The sequence below is a fragment of the Biomphalaria glabrata genome, chromosome 2 (assembly GCF_947242115.1).
Source record: "Biomphalaria glabrata chromosome 2, xgBioGlab47.1, whole genome shotgun sequence".
NCBI lineage: Eukaryota > Metazoa > Mollusca > Gastropoda > Planorbidae > Biomphalaria > Biomphalaria glabrata.
In genome coordinates this window covers 14,358,459-14,384,880 of record NC_074712.1, presented here as the reverse complement: position 1 = coordinate 14,384,880, position 26,422 = coordinate 14,358,459, and the positions used below count along the sequence as shown (strand labels likewise).

Below are 26,422 nucleotides of genomic sequence, written 5' to 3'. Positions count from 1 at the left end.
CTGACTCGCGAGGGTGCATGGTTCATCGTTTAAGGTGCTCGTTTGTGCCGCGGACTTCGCTAAAAAGTCTGCCATCTGATGACTGACCAGACTACAATGGGCTGACTCGAAGAATAACCTTATTACAGTTCCGGCTTTAGGCCTAGGCAATCTAGGCAGCCGCCTAGGGCCTCCGATTGGTGGGAGTTTCGCACGTCTCTAAAAAAAAATTTAAGAGGAGAAATTGATAAATTTGTCCCCATTGTTATTTTTTGGGGGTTAGAGTATATTAGGTTTGAAATAAATTACATAATTGTATTTTTTCGCTGTTTATCTGTTATTTTACTATTTCATTTGGGGCCACCAAATTCACTTTGCCTAGTAGGACCTCCTATTATATAAGGTCGGCCCTGCTTATTATTATTATATTATCATTAGATCTATAGTTTTGGAGAGAAAAAAAGAGGTAGGTACACAGATCTACTAGTACAGGTGCTGGTAAAAAATGAGAAAAGCAGTACATAATAATCTGTAAACTTAATTTTAAAAATAATAAATGTGCCTGTTAGAATGTTTTATTTATGTAATCTATAATAATGTTGTAAACATTTTTTAAATTGTATTATTTTTTTTAGCAATATCATTAACATTTTTGATAATAATTATTTTTAAATAAATTAATCTGTGAGTTAAATAAACTCTAAATGCAGAGATGATAAGCGATAAAAATATATGTACTTTAAAATTTTACTCCTATAAATTTCGGCAAATATTTGCAAAAACTAATATATATTATCAACTACTCTCAACTTATTTTAGTATATTTACATTACGACGGACATATAATGATGAATTAGATTAAGATTAATTAGATCTAGATTCTATACACCTAGTAACTAGTCTATTAATTCTATAGAGTCTTCCCCCCCCCCCGCCTTTATTCCTTTTAAACTAGATTTAGTTTCTAGATATAGAAATAGCCGATCTAATTTCATGTTGAAAAATGAGTTTAATTCAGAGTTACGAACAACAGTATTCATCTGTTACTGCGGATATAACACATAATATTGGCAAAATAGCCATTTCTCATGGAGGTAACTTTTACTTACTCTTCTATTCTATTACTAGTATTATTTATTGGTTTCTAGATCTATATTATAATTACATCTAGATCTAGATTCTATAAGACTAGAGTATAATTTATAATAGTATAATAAATAATAAGAGTCTAGATCTACGTAACATATTCTATATATTTTTATATATTCTAGATCTATCCTCCTATATATTATATAGGGCTACACTCTAGTTAGTATAAAGTTAAAATAAAGTATAAAGTTTATAATAATAAAGAAGTTGAAGAATAGACTCTAGTGAGTCTAGACTGTCTCTAGTGAGTCTAGTCTAGATCTTAACTAGTAACTAAGTAAGTTAAGAAAAAAAAAGGTTAAGTCTAAGTCTAAAGTTCCCATTTCAGACCTGGCAGATGACATTTAGATCATTTGTTTCTTTGGCCAACGGTTAAATAGCAGGTGTCATGTGGCAAACAAAGACGACCAACCACCTTTACTTTCAAAAAACTAAAGTCAGTTACCCATTATGATTAGACTAATTAGAGTCATTAGAGTTGGGTGGACTCAGCAGGACTTCAAAATCCCAATCTTCACTGATATTCGAACCTAGAACCCCTAGTTCAGAAGCCAAGTGCTTAACCCCTCAGCCACCGCATCCCCATCTAGATCTACCTACCCACAATGGACCTCATTCACCAACCGTAAACAAACAACATTTAGCCATGTGGTGCTCTATCTCTTCTATATTCTATATAATTTACGATCTCATGTTTAATTCATGATGGTTGTCACGTGACAGTTTTTTCCGTTGTTTTATCAATAAGATCACATGACTAAATGTTGTTTGTTTACGATTGGTGAATGAGGTCCATTAATGAGCTTGCGAAAGAAACAAATGAAATACTTTAGAGAGGGAGTCTAGATAATAGATATCAATCTAGAATCTATATCTTTATCATATAGATAATCATATTGACTAACCATGGTACTACTACTTATTTTGTTATAAATATAGATATCTAAGTATAGACTAGTATAGATAAAATTATTTTAATCTTATACTGTATCTCTAACTTATTATTATTACTCAAGAATCTGCTGTCTAGATTATACATATACATCAAATGTCAGATCTAGACTTCTATATCTAGCATTCTAGTGTATCCCAGGCCTTTGTAAATGATTTCCATCTGTCTCATTCACAAGCCACCTGTAGCCAGGTGCTCTCTTGTAGGCCTAGATGTCAGTTAAAGGGAAACTCTGATGGTTTTGACAATTTTTTATATGTGTTTTGATTTACAGAAAATTATTCTTTTTATTTTATTTTCAATAATAACTTAGTAATTGATGTTTTTCTGATATAATTTTTCTGCACATCCAGAATGGTCAGATTTTCACCAACCGCATTTCTATGTAACGTCACACAAACCTAGTAATTTAATTTTTTGACGTTCTGTATAAAAACCATACATTAAAGTTTACAATCTCATAAAAGAAATAGATCCAGGACTATGCAGTTAGATCTAGATCTTGTAAACAAAGAAAAGAATACATGTTAAGAGAAGATCTACATGCTTGACAGTGTGTATTTTCTCACCTGACCACTCATCACACAAGAAACACTATCATTTGGTTGTCTTGTCATGACTGACTACACGTAGCCTAGAGTCATTTCGCCTGTAAATGACTCTGGACCAGAAGAATGTTTTTTATGGACATTCCGAGGGTCTAGAGGTTAAGTTCGCTTAGTGCGTTCGAGCATTGGTCGGCGCAGTCCCTTATTTTCATAGCATTTAATTCACTACTTTCTCTCTTAAAAACTTGGTCCCTCATATTTATAACAAGTCATGTTAGCCTAAAGGGTGGGTCTTATGATAAGCTTTAGGTTGGAAAGTAAACAAATATTGATTTAAATATTCTTATCTATTTAGCTGAAAAACAAAGCTATGTTAAGCAAGCTGATAAACTCTTTGATGAAGCACATGAGTTGGTAAGTTCTTGATATTTTTTTTTTTACTATTTCAAATGTTTCTGTACCCTGACCTTGGTCATCAACATAAAAGAAAAGTATAACTATGAATGAGAGGGGTGGGGTGTGTCATGAAGTGGAAATGTCAAGACATAAAAATGGAAACTAAATGTGAAAAAAAAAAAAAAACTGAACATAGGCATCAAAACATTGACACACACAACTTTCAAGCTGCAGAGAATCCTCAGATTAGGTAATCCTTAAGAAGCCTCAGTGTCAATAGCTTAACTTCGAACTAGTTCCTCTTTCAGACCTTATTTGGCAGATCATGTAAAGGTCATATGTTTCTGTGGCCCACTGTTAACGGGAGTATCTTTTGGTCAGCACAATAACCAACCACCTTTACTTTTCCTTAACTATTCTCATGTACCCATTAGCGCTGGGTGGACTCAGAGGCACCCTAAAGATCTCAAAATTAAAAAGCCCAGTCTTCACCAGGATTCAAATCTGAGATCCCGGTTTGGAAGACAAGTGCTTTACCAAACTCTGAACTACTCAAGGTTTAATAGTGCCATGTCAATTGATTTATTTGTGATAGATAATATTGTTTTTGAACAAGTAGACAAATGTTTACTTTAACTTTACTTGTTAAAAGAACATTTTCATGATATGACATTTAGTTTGTTGACCTCTACATACAAACAAATATTAATTTACAGCTGGAACAAATGGATTTAGAAGTGAAAGAGTTGGAATCAAAAGAACGACAAAAATATCAAACCAGAGTGAAAAGTTTTAAAGCAGAATTGATTAAACTTCAAGCAGATTTAGTAAGTTAACATTTCAAGCTCATTTTTAAGCTCATTTAACAAGTCAAATATTTCTTTTTGCCATTTTTTAGTAACTTTTTCTTTATTTTACACAATCCTTTTTTTCCCTCACTTTTGAATCCCTGGTCTGCATTTTTATAATTTATTAATTTCTATTTGTACATATTAGTTAATAATGATTTAGATTTTATGAACTAACTAGAGTTGTTAATAAAATTTAATTGAATAATTATTCAATTTAGAAAAGAGCCAAACTAGGAATTGATGCTAACAGAGATGAATTGCTTGGAGAAGACACCCATGATTCTGAAGACCAGGTATTTGTTTGATTTGTCTCTCAAATTCAGCCAACAAGAACAATCTTGTCATGGACATTTGTTAACTTATCTAATCTTAGAGCGTATGGATTATATATTTCTTCCTTATAATTAAGATATGGCCCCAGAAACTAGTCAAAATCAGATATTGTAAAATGAATACTGATAGATGTATTTACCAATATGAGAATGAGGAATGCCATAAATATTTTTTTTTTTAGTTTTATAACATTAATTTAAAGAAAAATGAGAATATAACTGATTTATTAACAGCTTGCATTTCTTAAAAAGAAAAAAATGTATGTCCTTCATGTATCTTCTTTGGCCAATGCCGTAACTGGTGCTCCCTGTGAGCGCTATAAAGATCAACTTGGGCACCATTTGACCCTCACTGGCATAGAGGAAAGTAGCTGGCTACAGATTGCCTCTGAAAGGGACAGTTGGAGAGCTCAGACAAAGGCTGCAAGGCACTCATTTGAAACCCCAAAAAAAGGCTTATCGAAGACAGGCACAGAAGACAAATTGGCGGACAATAGCTTTGTCTACACAAGATGCAGAAAAATATGCAGGTCATAACTGGGTTTACATGGTCATGTGAAACACTGCACTCATCCTTAATCTTGGGAATCAAAGACATTGCCATTTGATTCTGTCTTCCATATCTTAGGATTTTTGTTTTTACATTTAGTTTTCAATTTTCTCTCATATCTGTGCCAGAGGTTAGTGATAAATCATTGACATCTCATTCTGGTGAAGTATCTTTAATAAGCTCCATATATATGTGTAACTATTTTTAGAGAACGCGACTACTGGACAACACAGAAACACTAGAAAGATCCGGTCGTCGACTAGACCATGGCTACAGGATAGCTGTGGAAACAGGTAACACAATAATTAACATATTTGATGAACATATTTTTTTGTTCAAGTTTCAACATTTTAATAACTTTCAAAAGTGGAGGTAATAAAAAAACAACTTTACTATTTTATTTGTGCAGTAAATTTACATTATCATTTATACATTTTTAATTACAATTCAATAATTCAGAACTTCTTTGTTGAACAGTTCTCTAAAAAGAATAAATATATAACTATATTCATTGATTTCTTTGATCAAGAAATGTCTCACATTTAGTGAAAAAAAAATTAACAGATGCCATTGGTTAACAAGGTAGCAGACTACCAAAGTAAAAAAAAAAAAAGCTGTAAAGTACCATGATCACCAATTGATATTTGCTTGCACATTACAAGATTTTAACTTTCAGATAGAGGTCACTGATGCATCTGTTGAATATAATTTAATTTTTGTATCTTAAAATTTCCTTTGATTTGTGACACTCAAATTTTGAAATGTTATTGGTAAACCCAACCAAAGATACTTATCAAAACTCAAACCTAAACAACTTTAAAATGCTACTCGACAGCATTCTGGTTTTAACTTGTGATTTTCTATGAAGTTTTTTAGTATTTTCTCTATGATTGCTAAATACATTTCACATCTTAATATACAATATTTTGGCAATCTAAAAGTTGATCACTTTTCAGTGTTGCTATTTTCACTCTGGCAATGTTGATGTGGAATGAAGATGCCAGAATTTTCTCAATTTGGAAAATGTTGTGTCAGTTATGTCAAAAACTGTTAAAAGTTTTAAAGGTATAGTTTGATTGAAGAGTTCTGATGGAGATGATTCACTGTACTGAAAGTCATTATTGGTCCTCAAATGATTAATTTTGATTTTCCACAGAGAGAAAAAATTCATTTTTGCAATTTTGTAGCCTTTAGATCCTCTGTATACTTCATTAAAATACATTGTTGGTTTGACAGAAAAGTTGTAAAGCTTTTTTTTTTTTTCAATCATATCTGAACCATTTGTAGACAAATTAAGAAACAGTAACATATTTTTTAAAGTAATATCTTCAAAATTAAACAAAAATTAAAAGCTTTTTGTAATTTTTGTTTCTCTAGCAATATGGTAATACATTTTTTAAACTATTTGAAATTAAAATAGTTACCTTATTGTGCATGCATTGTCATAATATAACTAGATTAGATGAAATTTTTGTATATTTAAAATTTTGAAGCATTGTCAAAGTAATAATATTTTATTACATGCAATTTTTTAAAATTTTTTGAGAATATTGCAAACAAGCTACAATTTTTACTGAACCTTTAATTTGGTTAAAAAAAAAAGTTCTTACATTTACATATATGTACAGCTAAACATAATCTGAGGTTTTTTTTTTTTTTAAGTTGAATTTTCTTTTTAACTTTGTGTTCTGAGGATGAATTTATTTCCAATGATATTTAATAGAGCAAATCGGAAGTCAAATCATGGATGACCTTCACCATCAGCGGCAGACAATCACAAGATCAAGAGCCAGAGTAAGTTAACTGCGTCGATAGTTTTTTGAAAACATTAAAGTTGGACAAATTTACTAGAATTACAGAATCAAGTTAAAGTTACATTTCTGCTGTTATTGTTTACTCCACTCAATGTGCAGTCAAGTGTGACTCATACATGACAGATAGACAGAAACAAAACTAGAAGAACTGTTAAAATTCAGATTTTACCACCTTTAGTGGTAACACAGCTAAGGTCCATCTCACCATCAACTGTGTTATGTTGTTTTTTGGCTACCTTCAGTGGTAAGACGGCTATGGTTCATTTCATCAAACATCACCTGTATCATGATCAAGATAGGTGCAATGTTTTTTTTTTGTCTTCTCAAAGTGAATTTTTTATATTAAATATTCAAACACTTAGTCAGTTTTATACCTGTACTTTAAATATTTTGAAAAGCAAATTATGCATGTCTTCTATATAAACAATTTTAAAGTATGATTTATTCAGGCAGTGTCAATATGTTGTTCAATATGCAACATACATATAATACATTAGATTTTCTGACTGCCAATAAATGTGCAAGTAAGACTGAACCCAGGAAATGCCTTATTTTAACAATGAAAATATTTCAATTTTTCTTTTTTTTTCTGTCCCTTAGACTGTTAGGTTTTTATGCATTAAATCTAACTTAGCCAACTTTTAATTACCTTCCAATCTCTTTATCAGCTTCAAGAAATGGACTCTGCATTAGGAAAAAGCTCCAGAGTTCTTTCTGGCATGATGCAAAGGTATGGGGTTTTTTTTTTTATGTATCTTCAATAGTGTAAAATAAAATCTTATCAGTGAGTTAGTTAGAGACTCTAGGTATAAATGAACTACAATCTTAGCTACAATGTAATTACCTTTGTCACTCAAATTATTTGGATAAAAAAAAACATTTATAATTTGTATTATTTTATTTAATTATAGTCAAGTGAGTTTGAGTATTAACAATGGATTTTCTTGTACTTTTTGTTTTAATTACCCCAGTAACTATCAATGCATTGTTTATGGTACACTACTATCACAGTATTATGCGAATGGAAGTTATTAGAAATTTTAACAATTTTGGTATAAAGTTTTTCCAAAAAATGTTCATAAAATTTTTTCACTCTGTTGTAAAATATTGAAATGTTTTACATGTTTCGGATGTTCCTTCAGAGTTGAAAATAATTACTTCCTAGTCCAAACCTCCCACAGGACGACAGGGGATGGAAGCGGGCAGGGTTTGAACCCGGGACCATCGATAAATCTGAATGACAGTCCAGCACGCAAACCGCACAACCAGGCAGCCATCCAGTCTATTTAGGATTTTAACATGACTCTTTTTATACCAGAAGTAGTAGCTGCCGGATTTTAACCAAATGTTACTGTAAAATATAAATAGGATCTTGTTAAAAAAGTATTGAAATAAAGAGGGTAGAAGCATCGGTTTAGTTTGTGGTTATATTGTCATCAACGATAGAAATGTAAGTATTTGTTTTTCACTGCCAAACTGAGGGTTTCAGTCTGAATTTTAACTCTTTCCATAATTATTTTCCTCTTTTCAGTAGTATTATTCATTTTGCTCATTTGTTGTATCTCACTATCCTGTTATGATAAAACTTCAATAACTTTTTTTGTTAGTTATTAGAAAATTTGGTATCAAATTGTAGGAGAAAGCATGCTCTTTTTACACAACACAAATTAAAATTTATAAATCCAAAAATCCATTTAGTTCAATGGGGGTCAAATCAACGTTGGCATTGTCAATTAGGAGAGAAAGAGTTAAGTTTGTGCCTAATACCTGTATTGGAAAGTAAAAGTTATTAATAGTATGCTTAGTTTAAAGCTCTCTGATTTTAACATCACTGGCTCCAGAAACTTGACTTCACCTTACCTATAGACTTTTCCTGACCTTTAGCCCTATTAGCTAGTAGGTCAGTTGTAATAAATGGTAATCATTAATATATGTATGCTTCCACTTCAACAGGGTCATTCAGAACCGTGTGATGCTGCTGGGCGTGGGACTCATAGTCCTTGTGGCCATCATTCTTTTCATCTACTTTATGGTCAGAGCTCACTCGTGATAGCCCAGGGGGATTAGACTGTGGAGTCTAGCCATGCAAAGACTAAATCATCATGGTTTTCAAGGGACCAATGAAAGAAAAACTAACACTGTCAATTCAGCATGTCAGTGATTCCATGTACGAAGGTATTGGTGGTTGTCTAGTCATACTGTGGTGGCCAAATTGTTTCATTTGGTATAATCATTCTCTGTCTATTTCTTTCTTTCTTTTTTTTTTTTCAATTTTCTTCTTTTAAAAGTAGCTATTCAGAAACATGGTTTTATAATAATAACTTGTAGTCAGTTTGTGTAACTAGTTGGGTTTGTTTTTGAACTAGCTATTGTTCTTTAATGTATATTGCACTATTACTGTAAAATACTTGTTATCAGGACAAATTTTAACCATTTTTGCACAAACTTTTGGCAGCTTTCTATATTTTTTTTTATTTGTTAGGTGTCCTTAAACAAATTATATGTTAAGTTGACATGAAGGTTTTTTATTTGATAGAATAGTTTTTTTTAGTAAGAGAAATTAATTTTCATTGTGATGTGTTTTTATTTTTATAAAAGTTAAGTCTATCACGAGAACCTTTCCCTTGATACAGTATGTGACATGTTCAACTCATGGGGTTTTTCTAATCTAGGAAATAATGACATTTTTTCGTAAATTCATAGCAAAAAGATTGACTCTGCCATCAGAATTATGTGATGGTCATAGTAATGCTAGTTCTAATTGAATTTGTTTTAAAAAGTAAATTGACTACTTTTGGGTTTGTGTGGTGCTACAGGCCATTGACATGATCTAATGTTGTGTGCTAACTGAAAATGTATTGTACATCCAGATATTTCCCTATGAGGATAATAGGAGTCCAATTTGGCTGTGATGAATAGTCATATCATTTAGTTCAGTGGTCTTCAACGGGGGCGATATCGCCCCCTAGGGGGCGTTTTCGAGATTTTGGGGGGCGCTGAGAGCCAAAGGGGCGGTAGGGGGGCGCTGGCCACAAAATGGGGCGGTAAGGGGGCGCTGAAACAAAACAAATTTAAAAATTCTTCAACATTGAAGCTGGGAAACTAAATATAGACAAAGTATAGTTAACTTGTTTCTAATTTAAGAACAGAAACAGCGTTAGAAATTGAGTTCGGGAATCCCATTTTCTATTTTTAAATTCTTACTCTTTTGTTATGATCGGAGAGTATTTATTGTCCTTGAATCCTTCGCGTATAAACGTTTAAGATTTGATCAACAAAGTAGGTAATACGCCTTTTAGATTATAGTTTATTTTATCTACATATGTTAATATATTGATATGTAAAAGTTAATTGCAAAAAACATTAAAGGTAACATTTAATAGAATAATTTAACTTTTTAAAAACCAAAAAACATTGATAAAATGTTGTTACAAAAACTCACTGGTATGTCATGTAATATTTCCTTGAGATTTAGTGAATTGCCACTAGAAAAATAGTAAGTTCTACTTTGATGGCATTTTCAGATGAGGTTATGAATTCAAGTCGGCTTCACGAACATATAGCGATATCCAAAAATAAGTTAAGAATATTCATGAACAATTATAAAAATCTACAATTAAAACAATATTAAAAACAAAAAACGGCAAAGCAGGATATGTTTTAATGGCTTTTTAGAAAAATGCATAGTTTTTTAAAAATTCTTATGATATTGTTGAAAAATTGATTAAAACTAAATTTATTTTAAAACATATGTAACACAAAAATACTTTTTTTCTGTTAGAATTGAAATATTATTTCAAAATTGTCTTGTTATGTAGCTTATGAGGACATATAGGAAACCATCCGTGGTTGGACGCTACAATGACTTCATAGGTTATTTAGAATAAAGAACAAATCTATTCACTATTCACCTTGTGAGTTATGATACACAAGAAAAGTTTAGCCCGCAATTTCATTTCTATTGGAATCTAATGATAAAACTGTAAATAAAATACAAACCCATGCCGAAAATGAGCGCATCTTTCAACAGTTTATGAAACAAATGATGAAAAAGGTGTTAGACTCTTGTTGTAAAATGAAGTTCGCTGGATTTCGAAAGGGGTTTGTTAATTGTTATGGCTCGTTTTTTTAAGCTCTTAAATAATTATTTTTTTTTGAGAAACGGGAAGATTCAACGTTTGGCGATGACTTAAAGCTGGCTAACACAAATGAATGAAACCAACCTCCGACTGCTAGGAAAGATATTGACTTTTATTGATAATATCATTTTCTCTTTTATCGAGATATTAAATCTATTTTAAATAGTTTTACAATCTCACATAATTTGTTAACAAATGAATTACTTCCCAAGGACACCGATATCTATGCAATTCTATGCAATACAATGCTCTATGAAGAAATTAAGATTCGCTTCTAAAATTTAGAAAAAAAATATATAAATGACAATTATTAAACATCTGTTACTGACGTTCAAATTGAGTTGCTTAAAAAAAAAAAATTACAAAACTATGTCTTCAGTAAAAAGTATGTAAACATAGGAGGCACACAGTGGCGTAGCTATGGTGGGGGTAAGGGAAAATTGAAAATCCCCCGGGCCCCCATTTAAGGGAGGGGCCAAATTAGTGCTTTTTTAATTAATTAAATTAAATATTACGCAAAATGCAGCGGCCCCCAAAGATGTCAAGCCCCCTGGACCCCAAACGACGGAAATTCCTAGTTACGCCCCTGGAGGCACAACAGAGATGTGGCTGCATTTAAATGTTTCAGTTAAATTCCAAAACTGTGGTCGAAATTGCAATTATGTTTTAACTTTTCAGTAAACATATGGTTAACCTAGATTTAGTGCATAACAAAGTTAATGAATAAGCAAAGAAATAGACTGGATGTAGCGACTAGAGGAGACCTTCGCCTTGCTTTGGCTAAATTAAAGCTGGAAATTTCTAATATTGTCAGACCGCAGGGGACACAAGGTTCCCATTAGCTTAATTTTATTTTGTAGTGAATTCTGCAATAATAATATTTATATTAAAATATAAAACTAAATATTTACAATTAAACCTAAAAACAGTAGGCCCTAATATTCAAAATTTAAACGGAGACTTTTCTTAGGATTTGAAAGAAAGTCTTTACAATTAATTTTTGTGTGTAATCACTGCAAATTATTTGACAAAATTTTTGCATAATGGTAATATTGGCTGTTATTGCCTTTAATTCCGAAGATTACGGCTGAGTCCACTGTTCCACATAACTACGCAAACCCAACTGCGACCTACATATTTTCCCGAATTTTTATGCAGACAAAGCCGTTGTATGCTGGCTTTTCTTTGATTATCAAATGTTTGTCCCGCAGTTTTTGTAAGAGCTCTCGAACTGTTTCTCTCAGAGGCTATCTGCTGCCAGAGAATGCTGCCAGTTACTTTCCTCTATGCCAGTGAGAGCGAAATGGCGCCTGAATGCCTGAATAAATCTTCATAGCGCTCACGGGGTAGGGGGGCACCTATGTAACTCAGTCCTCCTTAAAGCTCGTCAGACATAGGCCAAGGAGTTCACAACAATCGCCTTTGGCATGCGGTCGTCTCCCAAGCGAGATAAGTGTTATTGACAGCATACAAATTAATAGATAGATGATATTTTGTTCAAATTTGCCTTCTCACGCTTCTTTATAACTGTTTTTCTTAGAGGGGGGCGCTGGCAGATTTTTTTAAAGAAAAGATTCGAAAAGGGGGCGGTAGGCCAAAAAAGGTTGAAGACCCCTGATTTAGTTGGTGTGATTCTTTGTTGGTTTGTGACACCATGTTAGGTGCTGTGTTAACTCTTTGAGAACTGAGAAACATACCCCTTGTTTATTACCTTTTCCTTGGAGTATAAGGGCTTTGATTTTATTATGTTTGATGATATTCACAGAAGAGATTTGACCTTTTTTTTTGGAAAGGGAGTGGCTAACATTTTTCCTCTGAACCAAATTTGAACTCTGTCTAAACATTGTTTTTTTTTTTAATCTCTTTTACTTAATTTTCCAAAACCTCAAAATTTGACAAATAGTTTCTGTGATACTTGGGTAGGTAAGTTGTATAGGTATCCCTTTCAGACTTTAGGCTCTATGGAGGCCGATGATATAAAGCTCATCTGTTTCTAGGGCTGATAGTTAATGAGGGTGTCATGTGGCCAGCATAACGACCAACTGCCTTTACTTTTCCAATGTACATCAGGCACCTATTAGAGTTGAATGGACTCAGAAGCATCCTAAAAATTCTGAAGTTCAAAATGGTTTACTTACAATTTGTATGCAGCCGTTTTTTTTTATCAACACTGAACAAGTGCCATTGTATGTTGCAGCAAGGGAGCTAACTCATCCATTTTATTTATGTAGCCATATTTGAAAAGTATGAAATGGTGCCATTGGAAAAGATTGTAAAGAAGTTAACTCATCCATTGTTTTTATGCACTTTGAGTACTAAAGGCACAGAGAGCCTCAGCCCACCTGGGCATAAATCTAATAATATCAAGCAGTATAATAATGTGTTAGAAATTACCTTAGCTTTATTATTGTCATTTAGTCTAGCCCATGATCTGAAAAGATATTGTATATTATATTTATTTTAAATAATTCTCTGTGTGTATTTAAGTTAAGCTGCCATTGAATTGAATGGTTAAATTTAAATGATTTAATTAATACTCTATTGGATGTATGCATGTTGAGGACGGGAAAGAGAAAGGATCATATGTAATATAAATATTATCTGGTTGATGACTATGGTATTACTATGGATAGATCTTATGATGTTGTTTTGTGTGTGTGTGTGTCTATGTCCATGACATTAAAATCAAAAGAAAGCAGTGACAGTTGATTCTTTATTTTATTCACTTTTTTATTTCTTTCCCCCCCCCCCCCCCCCCCAAATGTTTCCATCAGGATTATTAGCTGGGCTTAGAACCTTCGGCTGTGGGCTTTTTATTGGGTATTTAAAAAGTTAGATCTACCTAAAATATAAAGGTACATATTCGTTCAATGGGAATTAACATTTATTGAATTCGTATTTATTTAAAGAAAAAAAAAATCACAATTAGTTCACTATACTGTTTATTTTGAATGACATCTAGGCCTACATATATTCATTAAATGACCAGGTATTGCTATAAGAGCGACTCTTGTAGTTAACAAGACCATTACCCACAACCTACTACATCCAAAATATTTTACAGACTATTGAAAATCTCTAGTACTCTCCCCTTACCATTTAATTATTATACTGTGCAGGTAGCTGATTTGGGGAAAAGACGCTATTAGTTTTGTGTGGCCTGCCTGTCTGTCCGTCCGTCTGTCCCGTTTAGATCTCATAAACTAGAAAAGATAGTGAAATTCAAACAATATTTTAGACCATTCAAAGTTCTGATGCAACGGCTACTTTTTTCTTTTCTGAAAGCAAAAAAATCTAATTTTTTAAATAACTTATGCAAGCAGTTTTTTCATAAAAAAACACCACTTTTACAACTATTCACTATTAATAGTAACAAACACTTGAGGCTCTTTATTAGGGGAGATGACAATTTACCATATTTATAACACATTGATGCAAAAGGTTGTAGATTTTTTGTTATATTTGTATTGTTAAGTTCTGTAAGTTCTATTATACTAAATACTATATTTACACACAAAAAATGTTTATTATTTTTTTAAGGAGAAAAAATATATTTAGTATGCATATAAGTCAGACATAATTTAAAACAACAATTAATTAGTTTTTCATATTATTGTGTGAACTGCAGTGCTGTGTACTCCATAGTAAAAAGAAAAATATTATTTATTTTACGGAAATGTTTTATTCTTGAGGAATAAGAGATTGGCCTTTTACAAAACAATTAGATCAATTAGATATTCATTATTAGACATCAGTAAGGCCAGGTTCACATCTAACTTCTCATTCACTTTCACCTATCCTTTGGTCTGCTGGACCGCTGGGGTACCACACAAGATCTGTTAACCTTTTTTTCTCCATTATTTTCTGTCATTTGTCTTTGATAGAATTTCATTCTGACAATATTGAAACCTGCCTTTTTACCTGCCTGGGGTGGACCACTTCGGGGGCCGATTTTCAGTTTGTGTTTCCACACAGTCTTTGTAACCTTGTTTTTTTTAAAGATAATGATAAAGTTACAATGCTCATAGATGTCCCATTGAGCATCTGTCATTTAAAAACTGGTCTTGATCTATTTCTAGTCTGCTTTTGTTTCTGTTTCTAAAACTAGAAATATTTCTCTAAATAAAATATTGATGACAAAAAAAAGGAGCTGGTAATAGCTATGTAGTACATTGCATTTGATTTCAATTCTTAGTATAATTTTGCACCTCAACATGAAATTACCATTGAATAAACATACATATACATGTTGTTTTTTTTAATTGAAAGCATTGCTGTTGTGGGCTATTAAAAACTTACTTTTTGTTTTCAATACTAATTAGTGAAATATATGTAGTAGAGTCTTACACATGAAACATTACATTTTAATATAAGGATAGGGTGTGAATTGGATCTAATTCCCATTTAGGCACTGTGAAATGTCTGGTGTAAATTATACAAGAAATTAAATAATTGCACACACAAATGGAATACCATTGCTAGGGCCCAATGCTTTATTCTTGCACAATTTAAAGTTTTGAGTGCTAGTAAGTTTACTTAACTGAAAAAAAAATGTCAATGGGATTGAAACCTCCCCTGCTTCTTTAGGTGCTGTGAGCAGACGTTTCCTGTGATTAAGTGCTGTGGGCAGACATTTCCAGTGATTAAGAGCTGTGGGCAGGTGATAAATCTTATTAGGTGCTGTGGGCAGATTTTTTAATTGATTAGGTGCCGTGGGCATACATTTCTAGTGATTAAGTGCTGTGGGCAGGCGTTTAATTTGATTAGGTGCTGAGGACAGATATTTCAATTGATTAGGTGCTTTGGGCAGATGTTTTAAATGATTAGGTGCTGTGGGCAGATGTTTCTAGTGATTAAGTGCTGTGGGCAGGCATTTAATTTGAGTAGGTGCTGTGGGGTGACATTTCTAGTTATTAAGTGCTGTGGGCAGGTGTTTAATTTGATTAGGTGCTGTGGGCAGATATTTCAATTGATTAGGTGCTGTGGGCAGATGTATTAATTATGTGCCATGGACAGATGTTTCAATTGATAAGTTGCTATGGGCAGATATTTCCAGTGATAGGTGCTGTGGTTTGGGCATCCAAGAACCGGAACACTTATCACGTCTAGTGTATTAGCAGATATAAAATAATGCACTCTATGTAACTATTTCATGTTTGTCGTGTATATTTATTGTAACCTAATGCCTGAGCATTGAAACATGTAGAGTAGACACAGTACTAACATTGTGAACAAGAAATTATACAGAAGGATATAGGTCATACTCATACCGCTTACATTTCTTGGGGGGGGGGGGGGGGGTAGTAATTTTTTTCCCACTCTTATGTCTAGCCTAATGGATAAATTAAAACAAACACTTGCTTGTATATAGATCTCTAGATAATGTCTGTATCTCAGTGCTGGGGAGTTTGAAAAGGGAAGTAAATAATCATTATGTAAACGAAAAATAAATCACGGGTGAATGTTCCTAGACACGACTGCGCCCCAGCATTCCATCAAAGATATGGAGCCTTTGAATGGCTGTGATAAAACAGAGAAGGTTTCAAAAGAGAGCAAACTGCTTTGATTAATCCAGGAGCAAAGTACGAAAGTGAAAACGGCCATTATGGAAATCTAGAAACATAAATACAAGTTTGAATAGAAACAAGGCAAAGAGATCCACTGTCTGATAAAATCCGTTTTTTTTTTTTTTTTAACATTTTAAACACACAAGGAACGACCACTCCTCTATCACCTAAAGATTATTTTTTTTTTAGAAAAGCTGAATTCTCCCCCCTCCCTTTTTTATGGTTTGGATAGTTTTATATTAGTATATAGATAAGTGGCACAATGAGACCAATCAAACTTGTAAACCTATACGCTCCAGTGGTCATAAGAGAGCAAGGTCCAGTGATTTGCTTAGATTTGACTATTGGGAAGACATTCTCTTGGCGCGATAAGACGATTGTTGTTTGAAGTCATGTTTGAATATCTAACGACAGAGTCTTCTGATTTGATCCGATGGGGGGGGGGGGGGGGCAGTTCACTAGTCCAGCGCATATACTTAAACCGAGTTCAAAGAAGCTAATGTGTTCGGCTAAGGGCAAGAAGTGAACTTTGAACTGTTGTGATTTGTTTTGTTTTTAGCGTCTGGTAGATTTAGTTCATTTACCCACCGCACAAACATTCCATTTTTTCGGAGTTTCTTGTCACTTATATAGGTATGCATGGGCGTAGCCAGGATTTTTTTTGGGGGGGGGGATTTATTTCTCCCTCGACCCCACGAAAATTTTTTTTTATATGTATTTATGTGTGTGTGTGTGTGTACATAATCTTTATTGCATTCTGACCCTTCATTCTTTCGGAAGACGTTTATTGTGCCCTAGAATAGGTTCTTCCATGAGTTAGTGGAAAAATTGTAGATTCCCCGCCAATACTAGCAAGGGGGTCTGGGGGAGCGAAGCCCCGCCGCCAAGCACTATTTCTGATATTGAAAGCCAACAAAATGGATATTCTGAGGTATCTACAGTGCATTTCCCTACTATTAAAAAGTTTTATTTCAAAAACCTAATGTGCTATTCTTACTTAGACCCTACCGCGCCGTTCGGAGCATTTGACGTCAAGCTGTTTCCATAAAAATCTGTCACTGGTAATGTCTGAAGCCTCTTCCCACCTGACATGAGGACCTCAATGAATGAGTGGCGTCAAGTTGTACTAGGATATCATTGCAACTCTTCTTATGCGTAATTCATTTTGTCGGAGAACATGGCCCGCAAACCTCATGCGTCTCTCTCTCACAATCTTACTAAAGGGTCGACTTCCAGTTCGGCATAGGATTTCCTTGATTTAAACCCGATCTCTATAACTGACTACTAAAATCTGTCTTAGCCATCTTTGTTGAGCCACATTTAGTGTTTTTCAATTTCGGCAGATGACTATTCACTACAGTTTATTAAGGGAGCCCTGCCACTGGTAAAAATGTGTAACCACTCTTGAATACGCTCTTGGAATTAAGTGACTGTAGTTTGCTTTAGATTTTATATCAAAAAGAGAAGTTTTATCATCTGTTGGGGGTTTTCCACCTCAAAATGCTCTGTAGGGGGATCTTAAACTCAAAACCATCTGGAGGGGTTTTAAACTTTAAACAAACGCCATCTGTAGAAGAGGGGTTTAAACTCAAAACCCCCGATTGGATTGGCTACGCTCAAATAATTTTAGTGTGTAATTTCCTTTTTTTTTATATTGAAGAGGTATTTTTAGCATTAAACCTCTCTGAATGGGGGTTTAAACTCAAAACCCCTTTTGGCAACGCTCATAGCATTTTGAGTGCGTAATTTGCTTTTTTTCTTACACTGAAGATGTATATTTTAGCCTCAAACCCCCCTGGCGGGGGGTTTAAACTCAAAACCCCTTTGGCTGCGTTCATAGATTTTAGTGTGAGTAATTTGCTTTTATTTATATTGAAGAGGTACTTTTTAGCTTCAAACTCCACTGGAGGGGAGTTTAAACTCAAAACCCTTTGACTACACTCAAAACATTTTGAGTGTATAATTTGCTTTGTTTTTATTATTAAAGAGGTACTTTTTACCTTCAAACCCCGCTGAAGTGGGGTTTAAACTAAAAACTAAGTCAAAACCCATTTAGCTACGCACATAACATTTTGAGTGCGTAATTAACTTTTTTTTATATTGAAGAGGGGGTTTATCGTAAATTTTGGAGGGGGTTTTAAAATCAAAATGTCCCTTAACTGTGCTCTTGGAATTAGGGGATTTTCGTTTGCATTTTTGTTTTGTTTTATAGAAGAGGGGGGGGGGTTAACTGCAAAAACCCCGAGTAGGGGGTTTAAAACTCAAAACCCCCTGGTAAGGGGTTTTAAACTCAAAACCCCATTGGTTGTGCTGGGGCAATTGATGGTTTAGTATTAAAATCTCACCTAAAATAAACAAAATCAAAGCAAAAAATCATTCACTAAATTCCGATCCCCCCGGGGGGGGGGGGAATTTCATTTCGGGGGGGGGGGGTTCAACCCTGGCTACGCCCATGTAGGTATGTGAGAATGTGCGAACAAAAAAAAATGACACGGTTTCAAAAAAAGAGGAATGGGGGGGGGGGGATGAGATAAAAGTAACCATTTAAAATGGCTGGTGATGGAGCGATCATGTGTTTAGTTTTCCATTAATGAACACTTGAAAACAAAAACCATGTTCATTTTGTATGGTTGTTGTTTTTTTAATTATAAAATAATTACACAGTACCTGTACCTTTAAGGTGCCAGGCGCCCGGGACAACATAGCCTATCAGCGGCCATTCCCCAATCTCACATTAGTGTACGTAATTCATATTTGCATAATAACAGTCGCCAGTCTGTACATAATGTGTCAATGAAATGAACGAAAATAGAAACAGAAATACAAACATTTGATGGAGTGTTTTGATTCCCATTTTTTGGAGTCGCTTACTCTGCTGTGCCCGTGACGGCTCCCCCACCCGCGCTCCCCTGGGTGCGCCACTGTGAATACATTACTATTGATTTCTCACAAACTGAAAGTGAAATTCACGCTCCATGTATGACCTTTTAGAAAAACGAACCAGAGGTTTAGAAACTGGTGAGACAATCTTGAAGCCCAGAATCACAGGTCTGTTATCTCTGTATATCTATGTCAGACATGGTTCAGCGTCCAAGAACATTCAGGCAGAATAGGGGACCTAGAGTCACTGCTTCAACCCTGACCGGATACATCATTGGCGCTAGCCCTATCCCTTAGCCAGGGCCGGATTTACACTTGATGAGGCCCTAAAATATTAAAGATATGGAGCCCTTTGTGAAGCTTTGTTTATTTCCTTTTTCTCTTTCTCCAAATGATTGAAAATATTGCTGTAACCATATTTGGGGCTCCGAAGCAAGCGAGAGCCCTAAGCTATAGCTTTTGTTGTCTATAGGGAAATATAGCACTGAATAACAAACTATCTCATAACAATAAAGCTTCTTCTTCGTAATGGAAGATGAGCACAGTTCTCATTTCTCATTCAAAGATGGATATAAAGTTCAATCCTCTCTCTCCCTCTCCTCTCGCATCCCTTCCTCCCTCACTTACCCTCTCTCCCTCTCCTCTCTCTCTATCTTTCCCTGCCCTCCCTCCTCATCGCTCTCTTCTACTCTCTCTGTCTTTTAACCTCTCTCTCCATCGCGTCCCTCTCTTCCCCTCTCTCTGTCCTCCTCACTCTCTCTCTCCCCGCCCCCCCCCCTCTCTATATCTTCTTTGAAGCCACCTCGATGTAAGAATTTCATTTTATTGTTCTTTGACTCCTTCGCAAATAGAAAGAAATAGGATCTAGATCAATGTGTGAAACAATGGGCCTGGCCTAGAGGAATACAACAAATAGTCATAAGGTGTTACGTAATTGAAGACGGTTCTGTTCTGTGGTGGGTCTTAGATCTGCGCAACGGACTACTTCCGGCACCTGTGATTGAAACATTATATGCTGTTATTGTTGCATTTGTTTGCGAAGAAAATAGCAGAGCTCTAGGCTTTGTACAAGAATACCTTATCACTAGGTATGAGTAGAGAGCCTTGCGTACGCTTTGTAAAAACAATATACCTTTTCACTCAGTGAAAGGAGGATCTATGTACTGTACAAGAATACTTTATCACTAGATTAGAGAAGGGAAATCTATGTTTCTTACAAGAATAGACGTACATTAACAACAAAAATAATTACTCTTACATAGCGCATCTTTCATGTTTACAGCATGCTTAGTGCGCAAAATTCCAATATCTTTTGTCGACTATTGGTGGTGGAAGGGGGGTATATGAGAGAAGGCTTCCGTGCTCCCTTTAGACACTCAGCAAACACAACTCAACTGGTGTACGGATTCGAACTCGAGCTCCCTTGCTAGGTAGCCAAGCCGTAATCACTCGGATTTGGTCTCTCTCAGCCACACATCCCACGTTATCGCTAGATTCTCTGCTAGCCCTATAGACAAAGATCTAAAAGCTGAAGACATGATTTGTTTCCCTTGTGGCTAGACACTCAAACTCAAAGCTGTCTATTGACCATTTAGTACATTTCTCCAGATACTATATGCGTACAGTTTAGTGTTAGTAAAACTTAGTCTCAAACTCAAAACTCTTTGTTGTTAAGAGAACATAATCAAAAACTAAAATTCTTTACTGTTTAATTAAGCCACCATTGGCCTATGTATTGAATGTAGGCCCAGTTCATGTTGATAAATAATGAACTATAATCAATGGATTGGTTCTTTGTAGTGTGTGAACATAATGTCACTAAAATAAAACTTTCAATACAAACTCTATGAAAACTATCAAGAAGTTGCATGGCTCTCCCGTATTGGCTCTCTCTGATTAAGATAATTATTAAACTGTAATATTTCCAGAGTAAATTCATAAGGCTTATTTATTTATTTACTTTTTTTGCACCTGAGTCGCCAAATCTCCCATTTTCTTGCATAAGTCATTTTTACAAAGCTTATATCATCTGTCTGTATAATAAAAAGTTCGTACAGGTATTTCTCCCACACCCCATCTCGGATTAAGCTGACATTTTGCACAACTTTTTCTTTTACTTGACAACGCAATAATCAATTTAAAAAAAAATACTAACCAATCATTTAATTAACTGTTGCTAATTAATTATTTTATTTGGTTTCTTGAACAAGGGAAATTAATCGTAGGCCTACTTGACAGATGTGGTGGTATAAGTTGAATTAGTCCCGTAGAGTCCTAGAGGACTCTTGAGCCCTGAGTGAACATTTTTTGTATTCATTTAAAAAACGATCATGTAAACATTCACACGATTCTCCCTTCTTCCCTCCCCCTTTCACAACTGGTCCAGACAAGGATCATAGCGATTTGAGAAAGCTAAAAGCTAAACAAAAAAAAAACAAAAAAAAAACTATATTGGTAAAACTATTTCTAATCGCACAGATTTATCATGTCTAGGTCAGTCCGGCGTAACTACATGTCTAATCCTAACTAATTAATACAATTACACTTATGTTTTTCTTGTTAGCATATTGGTGTATCTCTTGGGTAGGCACTCAACGTAAAGGTAGGCAACTCAACACAGTTTAACAGGAAATAAAGACAGGTGTTTATTCACTAGGACAAACACATAACATCCTTCAGCTTCCTCAGAGTCTTGTTACTAAGTATACCTGTCCTTTAGACAGCAACCCGAATGTGGACCAACGACAGCCTTTCCCGCTTCGCTCCAGGTCCCTACTACAACCTTCAGGCAGCACAAAAGCTGGCTTCTTAGTTTCCCAAACATTCAGACTCTTCACAATCCCTGATACATTGTTATTCTCTCTATCCTAGTGTCTTCCTGTTTACGTTCACTAGTGCGCACCTCAAGCACTGTCGCAAGGCAGGGTTACAACAATATATTAATGAGTTGAAATAGTTAAGCTTATGCTTGCCAAATAAATTTTAAAAAAATACTATTGATACATTTTTAGACACCCCCCCCCCCCCAAAAAAAAAAAAAAAAAGAAAAGAGATTAAATGTAAATTGATAGTGAGCAATAACGTCCATCATTTGCGTTTCAAAAGTCTTCTTTGAGTCTGTAAAAGTAAAAAAAAACAACAAAGAGTTCTCATTTAATGGCAGACATTTGACTAGGGTGGCATGTGACCAGTACGACCGACTGCTTTTACTTTCCTCAACCAAAAATGTCTGGTACACATCAGTCCTCACAATTAGAAGTTCAACATTCGACCGATATTCAACATTACGACCCTGTGGAAGAGATGTTAATTGAGAGAAAAATATGGAACTTTTTTTTCTTTTCATGGGGTTAGGGGTGTGTGTCTTAGATTGATTTAGATATGATACGTTTAATCCAATACAAAGGTACACAGTATTAAATTATTTTTTTTTGAAAGTAGGCCTATATATAACGTCAAGCTACACCTACTTTCAAGATCACACAACGGTAGCATGTCATAAAGTTGCCACCTTTTGAATAAAATTTCTTTGCTTATAAGAATCCTAACACGGGGAGGTAATCATAAAGTTATCCCTCCTTCAAAACATTTTGTTAGTGTAAAAAATACAAACTCCCCACCCCCCTTAATAACATTTATGAATAAAAAAAATATCAAAGAAATCAGTTGGACTGTAAAGAAAACTCTATATGCTGTTAAACACGCAAATTCTCCTGATTGTGAAGTTATTTTACTTTAATTCAAACATTTTTTGTCGAAGCGTAACGTGAGAAAATATTATTGTGGTTATGTCCCTTTAAAGAAATAAAATCTACATTTGAAGGTAAATTTTTAACTCACTGGTTTTAATCTATTAACCACCCGCACACCAACTTCCTTTTTTTTTTTTCTTTCAAGACGCATGTAGATCTAAGTTGAGATACATTGGTAATTTTTTTTTATATTTTTATGAAAGTCTTAATCGAGTACAACAGTAAAGAGAAAGGTAAAGATGACTTGACGTTTGGTAATCGCAAGGAGTCGTGTAACTCACTTTTGACTGAAGTTTAAGAGAGGTGGTATGAAGTACGAAAAAAAAAAAGGGGGGGGGGAAGAGCTGTTTTAACAAGCGTTTGATGTTGCTTTCATTCTATTCCAGCCTACGATTACGAGTAACAGCTTTTTAAGAAAAAAACAACACTGATAGCGCCAGCATCAAAAGACCTCAAGGCAGTCGTGGTATCGTGCGGAGTAATCGTGTGCACGAGTTTATCTTCTTATCTTAGACCTTGAGTCCAGCGCGACTGATTGCCGAGTTACACCGCCGTAGTGGTGTGCTTGTTGAGTTCAACATTGGAAAGATACTCCGACCAAAGTCGGTGCTGCTCTAGACTTTAAACTGTCGGGACAATATGTGATGGAGGCCCCATTATTACAAGTTAAGGTACCGCCGTTGCAGCTAATTGAGCACCTGCAATCTCATATGCAGAAATGTAATTTAAAAAGTAGTAAGGCCCCTTTGACCCCGAGGTCACACTTTTGCATACCCCAAACACCCGGCGAGTGACTCTTAATAGTGACGAAGCGATGCCAATCAGGCATCTCTTAACCAGGGCAGAGTACCTAGGGACTGGAAAGAAGCTAATGTCACCCCCCCCCTATTTAAAAAAGGAGAAAAATCTAATCCCAGGAAACTACAGACAAGTATCACTAACCAGCACCACATGTAAAATCCTAGAACACATAATATGTAGTAACATCATAAACCACTTAGACAAACATGATGTCCTTACTCCATACCAACATGGCTTTTGGAAATATAGATCATGTGAAGCACAACTAATAGGACTAATTGATGATTTTTCAAAAGGTTTAGCTAATAGTGAGCAAATAGATGCTATCTTACTAGATTTTTCCAAGGCTTTTGACAAAGTTCACCACCATAGTTTGATTAAAAAAATAAAATATTTTGGCATTGATGGTCCATTGTATCAATGGATTAAAAATTTTCTGATAGGGAGAGAACAAACTGTAATAATAAATGGCTCTAAATCAACACCAATAACAGTAACCTCAGGTGTACCACAAGGAACAGTCTTAGGACCACAACTATTTTTAATTTACATACATGATTTACGAAATTGCATTAGTTCAGGACAGTGGCGTAGCTAGAGGATATGATGCCTGGTGCGGTATCTCATCTTGATGTCCCCCCCCCCCAAAAAAAAACAACCAACAAATAACTAATTAATAACATTGCAAAACCTGTTCGAAATAATATGTATTCATAAATCAAATATTGTTAATTCAAAAAAATCACTTTTACATAAACATACTACAAATGAATTTGACGCGCTTTCTTGCTGGCAAAAGTATCAATAATTTTATCGAAATCCATTTTTTTCCACCAGCTCTTGTTCAATGGACAAAATGGCCAAATTAGTGAGTCATCGTTGATCGCAAGTAATTCTTGATCAGTTTAAGTTTGGAAAAACTTCTCTCGCATGTAGCGACGTTTACCGCAATAGTAAAAAATATGCGAATCATGATGACGATATTTGGGACTGAATCATCTAGCTGATATTTATTTATAAAATTCAAGAGCTCAACAGGTCCTTGTTTTGGAAGTGCGGAGGCTTCTGATGAAACTGTGACAAACCGTTGAAGCCTCTTTCGCTCCAGCAGAAATTTGTTTTTATCAATGTCGCTAGGAGTACTATCGAGATTGATTTCGACCTGAGGATTTAATAGCTAGGACGATATTCGGGACTGAATCATCTAGCTGATATTTATTTATAAAATTCAAGAACTCAACAGGTCTTTGTTTTGGAAATTCGGAGGCTTCTGATGAAACTGTGACAAACCGTTGAAGCCTCTTTCGCTCCAGCAGAAATTTGTTTTTATCAATGTCGCTAGGAGTACTATCGAGATTGATTTCGACCTGAGGATTTAATAGCTAGGACGATATTCGGGACTGAATCATCTAGCTGATATTTATTTATAAAATTCAAGAACTCAACAGGTCTTTGTTTTGGAAATTCGGAGGCTTCTGATGAAACTGTGACTAACCGTTGAAGCCTCTTTCGCTCCAGCAGAAATTCGTTTTTATCAATGTCGCTAGGAGTACTATCGAGATTGATTTCGACCTGAGGATTTAATAGCTGGGAAGGCGACAAAAATTCATATCTATCGGGTGATTATTTCTAGAACAATCCTGTCCAAGGTAGAATAAATTTCCCTTCGTAGCTCTTCTTTGTGTGTAAGAACAGATTAGTCACTTTTCTCACCAGGCATCTTTTTCTTATGGCCAATACGTTTTTGAGGTTCTGTACTGATTCTAAGATCTGAACACACGCTTTCGGCAAAGGTAATGCTGGCTTCATCGATGTCCTCTCGATTACTACTTAAAAATGTCTCTAATGTTTTTAGTTTGAGTGAGCAGTCTCGAATAGACAATCCTTGTTTTTGAAGGTAGAATTGCGCATCATTAATTTCAGTTAATACATGAGCCCAAAATCCAAGATAGGTGAGAAAATTAAAAGACTGAACAGCAACCGATAATCCACCTGCTTCAGATCTAGTCGATGAATTTTCATCTCTGCTAGTTAATGTCTCCAGAATTTGAGCAGGCAATGAATAGTGACTTCTAGAATACGTTTTTGGACACCGTAGTTTTGACCTTTCATGACCGCAGCATTGACCCCTGCAGTCCATTATGTCTAAGCCATCCGAACGCAGTTTCTCTAGAATCATCTCAGCGATTCCAGCAGCATGCTTGTCCTTTGTGTCGATGAAGTCAATAAAAGACTCACGAACCTGCAACCCGTCATTATCCATGACAACGTACCGTAAAATTTGGGAAGTTTGATCCAGCTTTAAGATGTCAGGTGTACTGTCAAAAATAATAGAGAAATATTTGGCTTGTTTTACTTCCTGTATGATTTGTTTTTAGCGTGATCCCCCAATTTTGTAATAAATTCATGTTGTATTTGTGGAGACATGTATGTATTCGGTCTGGAACAAAGGTTAGTTCGAAGCACATGCTCCCTCAAGAGTGGATCGTACTTTGATAGTAAATTTACTAACTCTCCAGGTTTTCGTCTCTTGTATAATCAAATCTTGGGCCTTGTTGTCCATATTGTTTCCTACTCTCAGGCGAACTTCAAGTTCCATCCAAGCAAGCGATGACTGAATGTGAGCTCTGCTGGTCTCATGTTTTTCTATTTTCGGGGATAACCTCCACCACTCATTGAATCCATCTTTGGATTTAAATGAAGATGATGAAA

General features: G+C 34.9%; 1 protein-coding gene across 1 annotated transcript; it reads left to right on the top strand.

The window, feature by feature from the left end:
* Positions 1-795: 795 nt before the first annotated feature.
* On the top strand, positions 796-13,414 carry LOC106078564 (vesicle transport through interaction with t-SNAREs homolog 1A-like). The gene is made up of 8 exons (XM_056019280.1): positions 796-1,073; positions 2,984-3,042; positions 3,741-3,851; positions 4,094-4,168; positions 4,966-5,050; positions 6,481-6,551; positions 7,240-7,301; positions 8,525-13,414. The coding sequence occupies exons 1-8, from the start codon at positions 983-985 to the stop codon at positions 8,619-8,621; spliced, it is 651 nt and encodes a 216-aa protein (XP_055875255.1). The 5' UTR covers positions 796-982; the 3' UTR covers positions 8,622-13,414.
* Positions 13,415-26,422: the final 13,008 nt, after the last annotated feature.

What these genes read in the sequence shown, in the direction of transcription:
- LOC106078564 (XM_056019280.1), top strand. Translation starts at nt 983, where the DNA reads ATGAGTTTAATTCAGAGTTACGAACAACAGTATTCATCTGTTACTGCG. An exon ending in TCACAAGATCAAGAGCCAGA is followed by an intron (nt 6,552 to 7,239) that starts GTAAGTTAACTG and finishes TCTCTTTATCAG; the next exon opens with CTTCAAGAAATGGACTCTGC. An exon ending in CTTTCTGGCATGATGCAAAG is followed by an intron (nt 7,302 to 8,524) that starts GTATGGGGTTTT and finishes CCACTTCAACAG; the next exon opens with GGTCATTCAGAACCGTGTGA.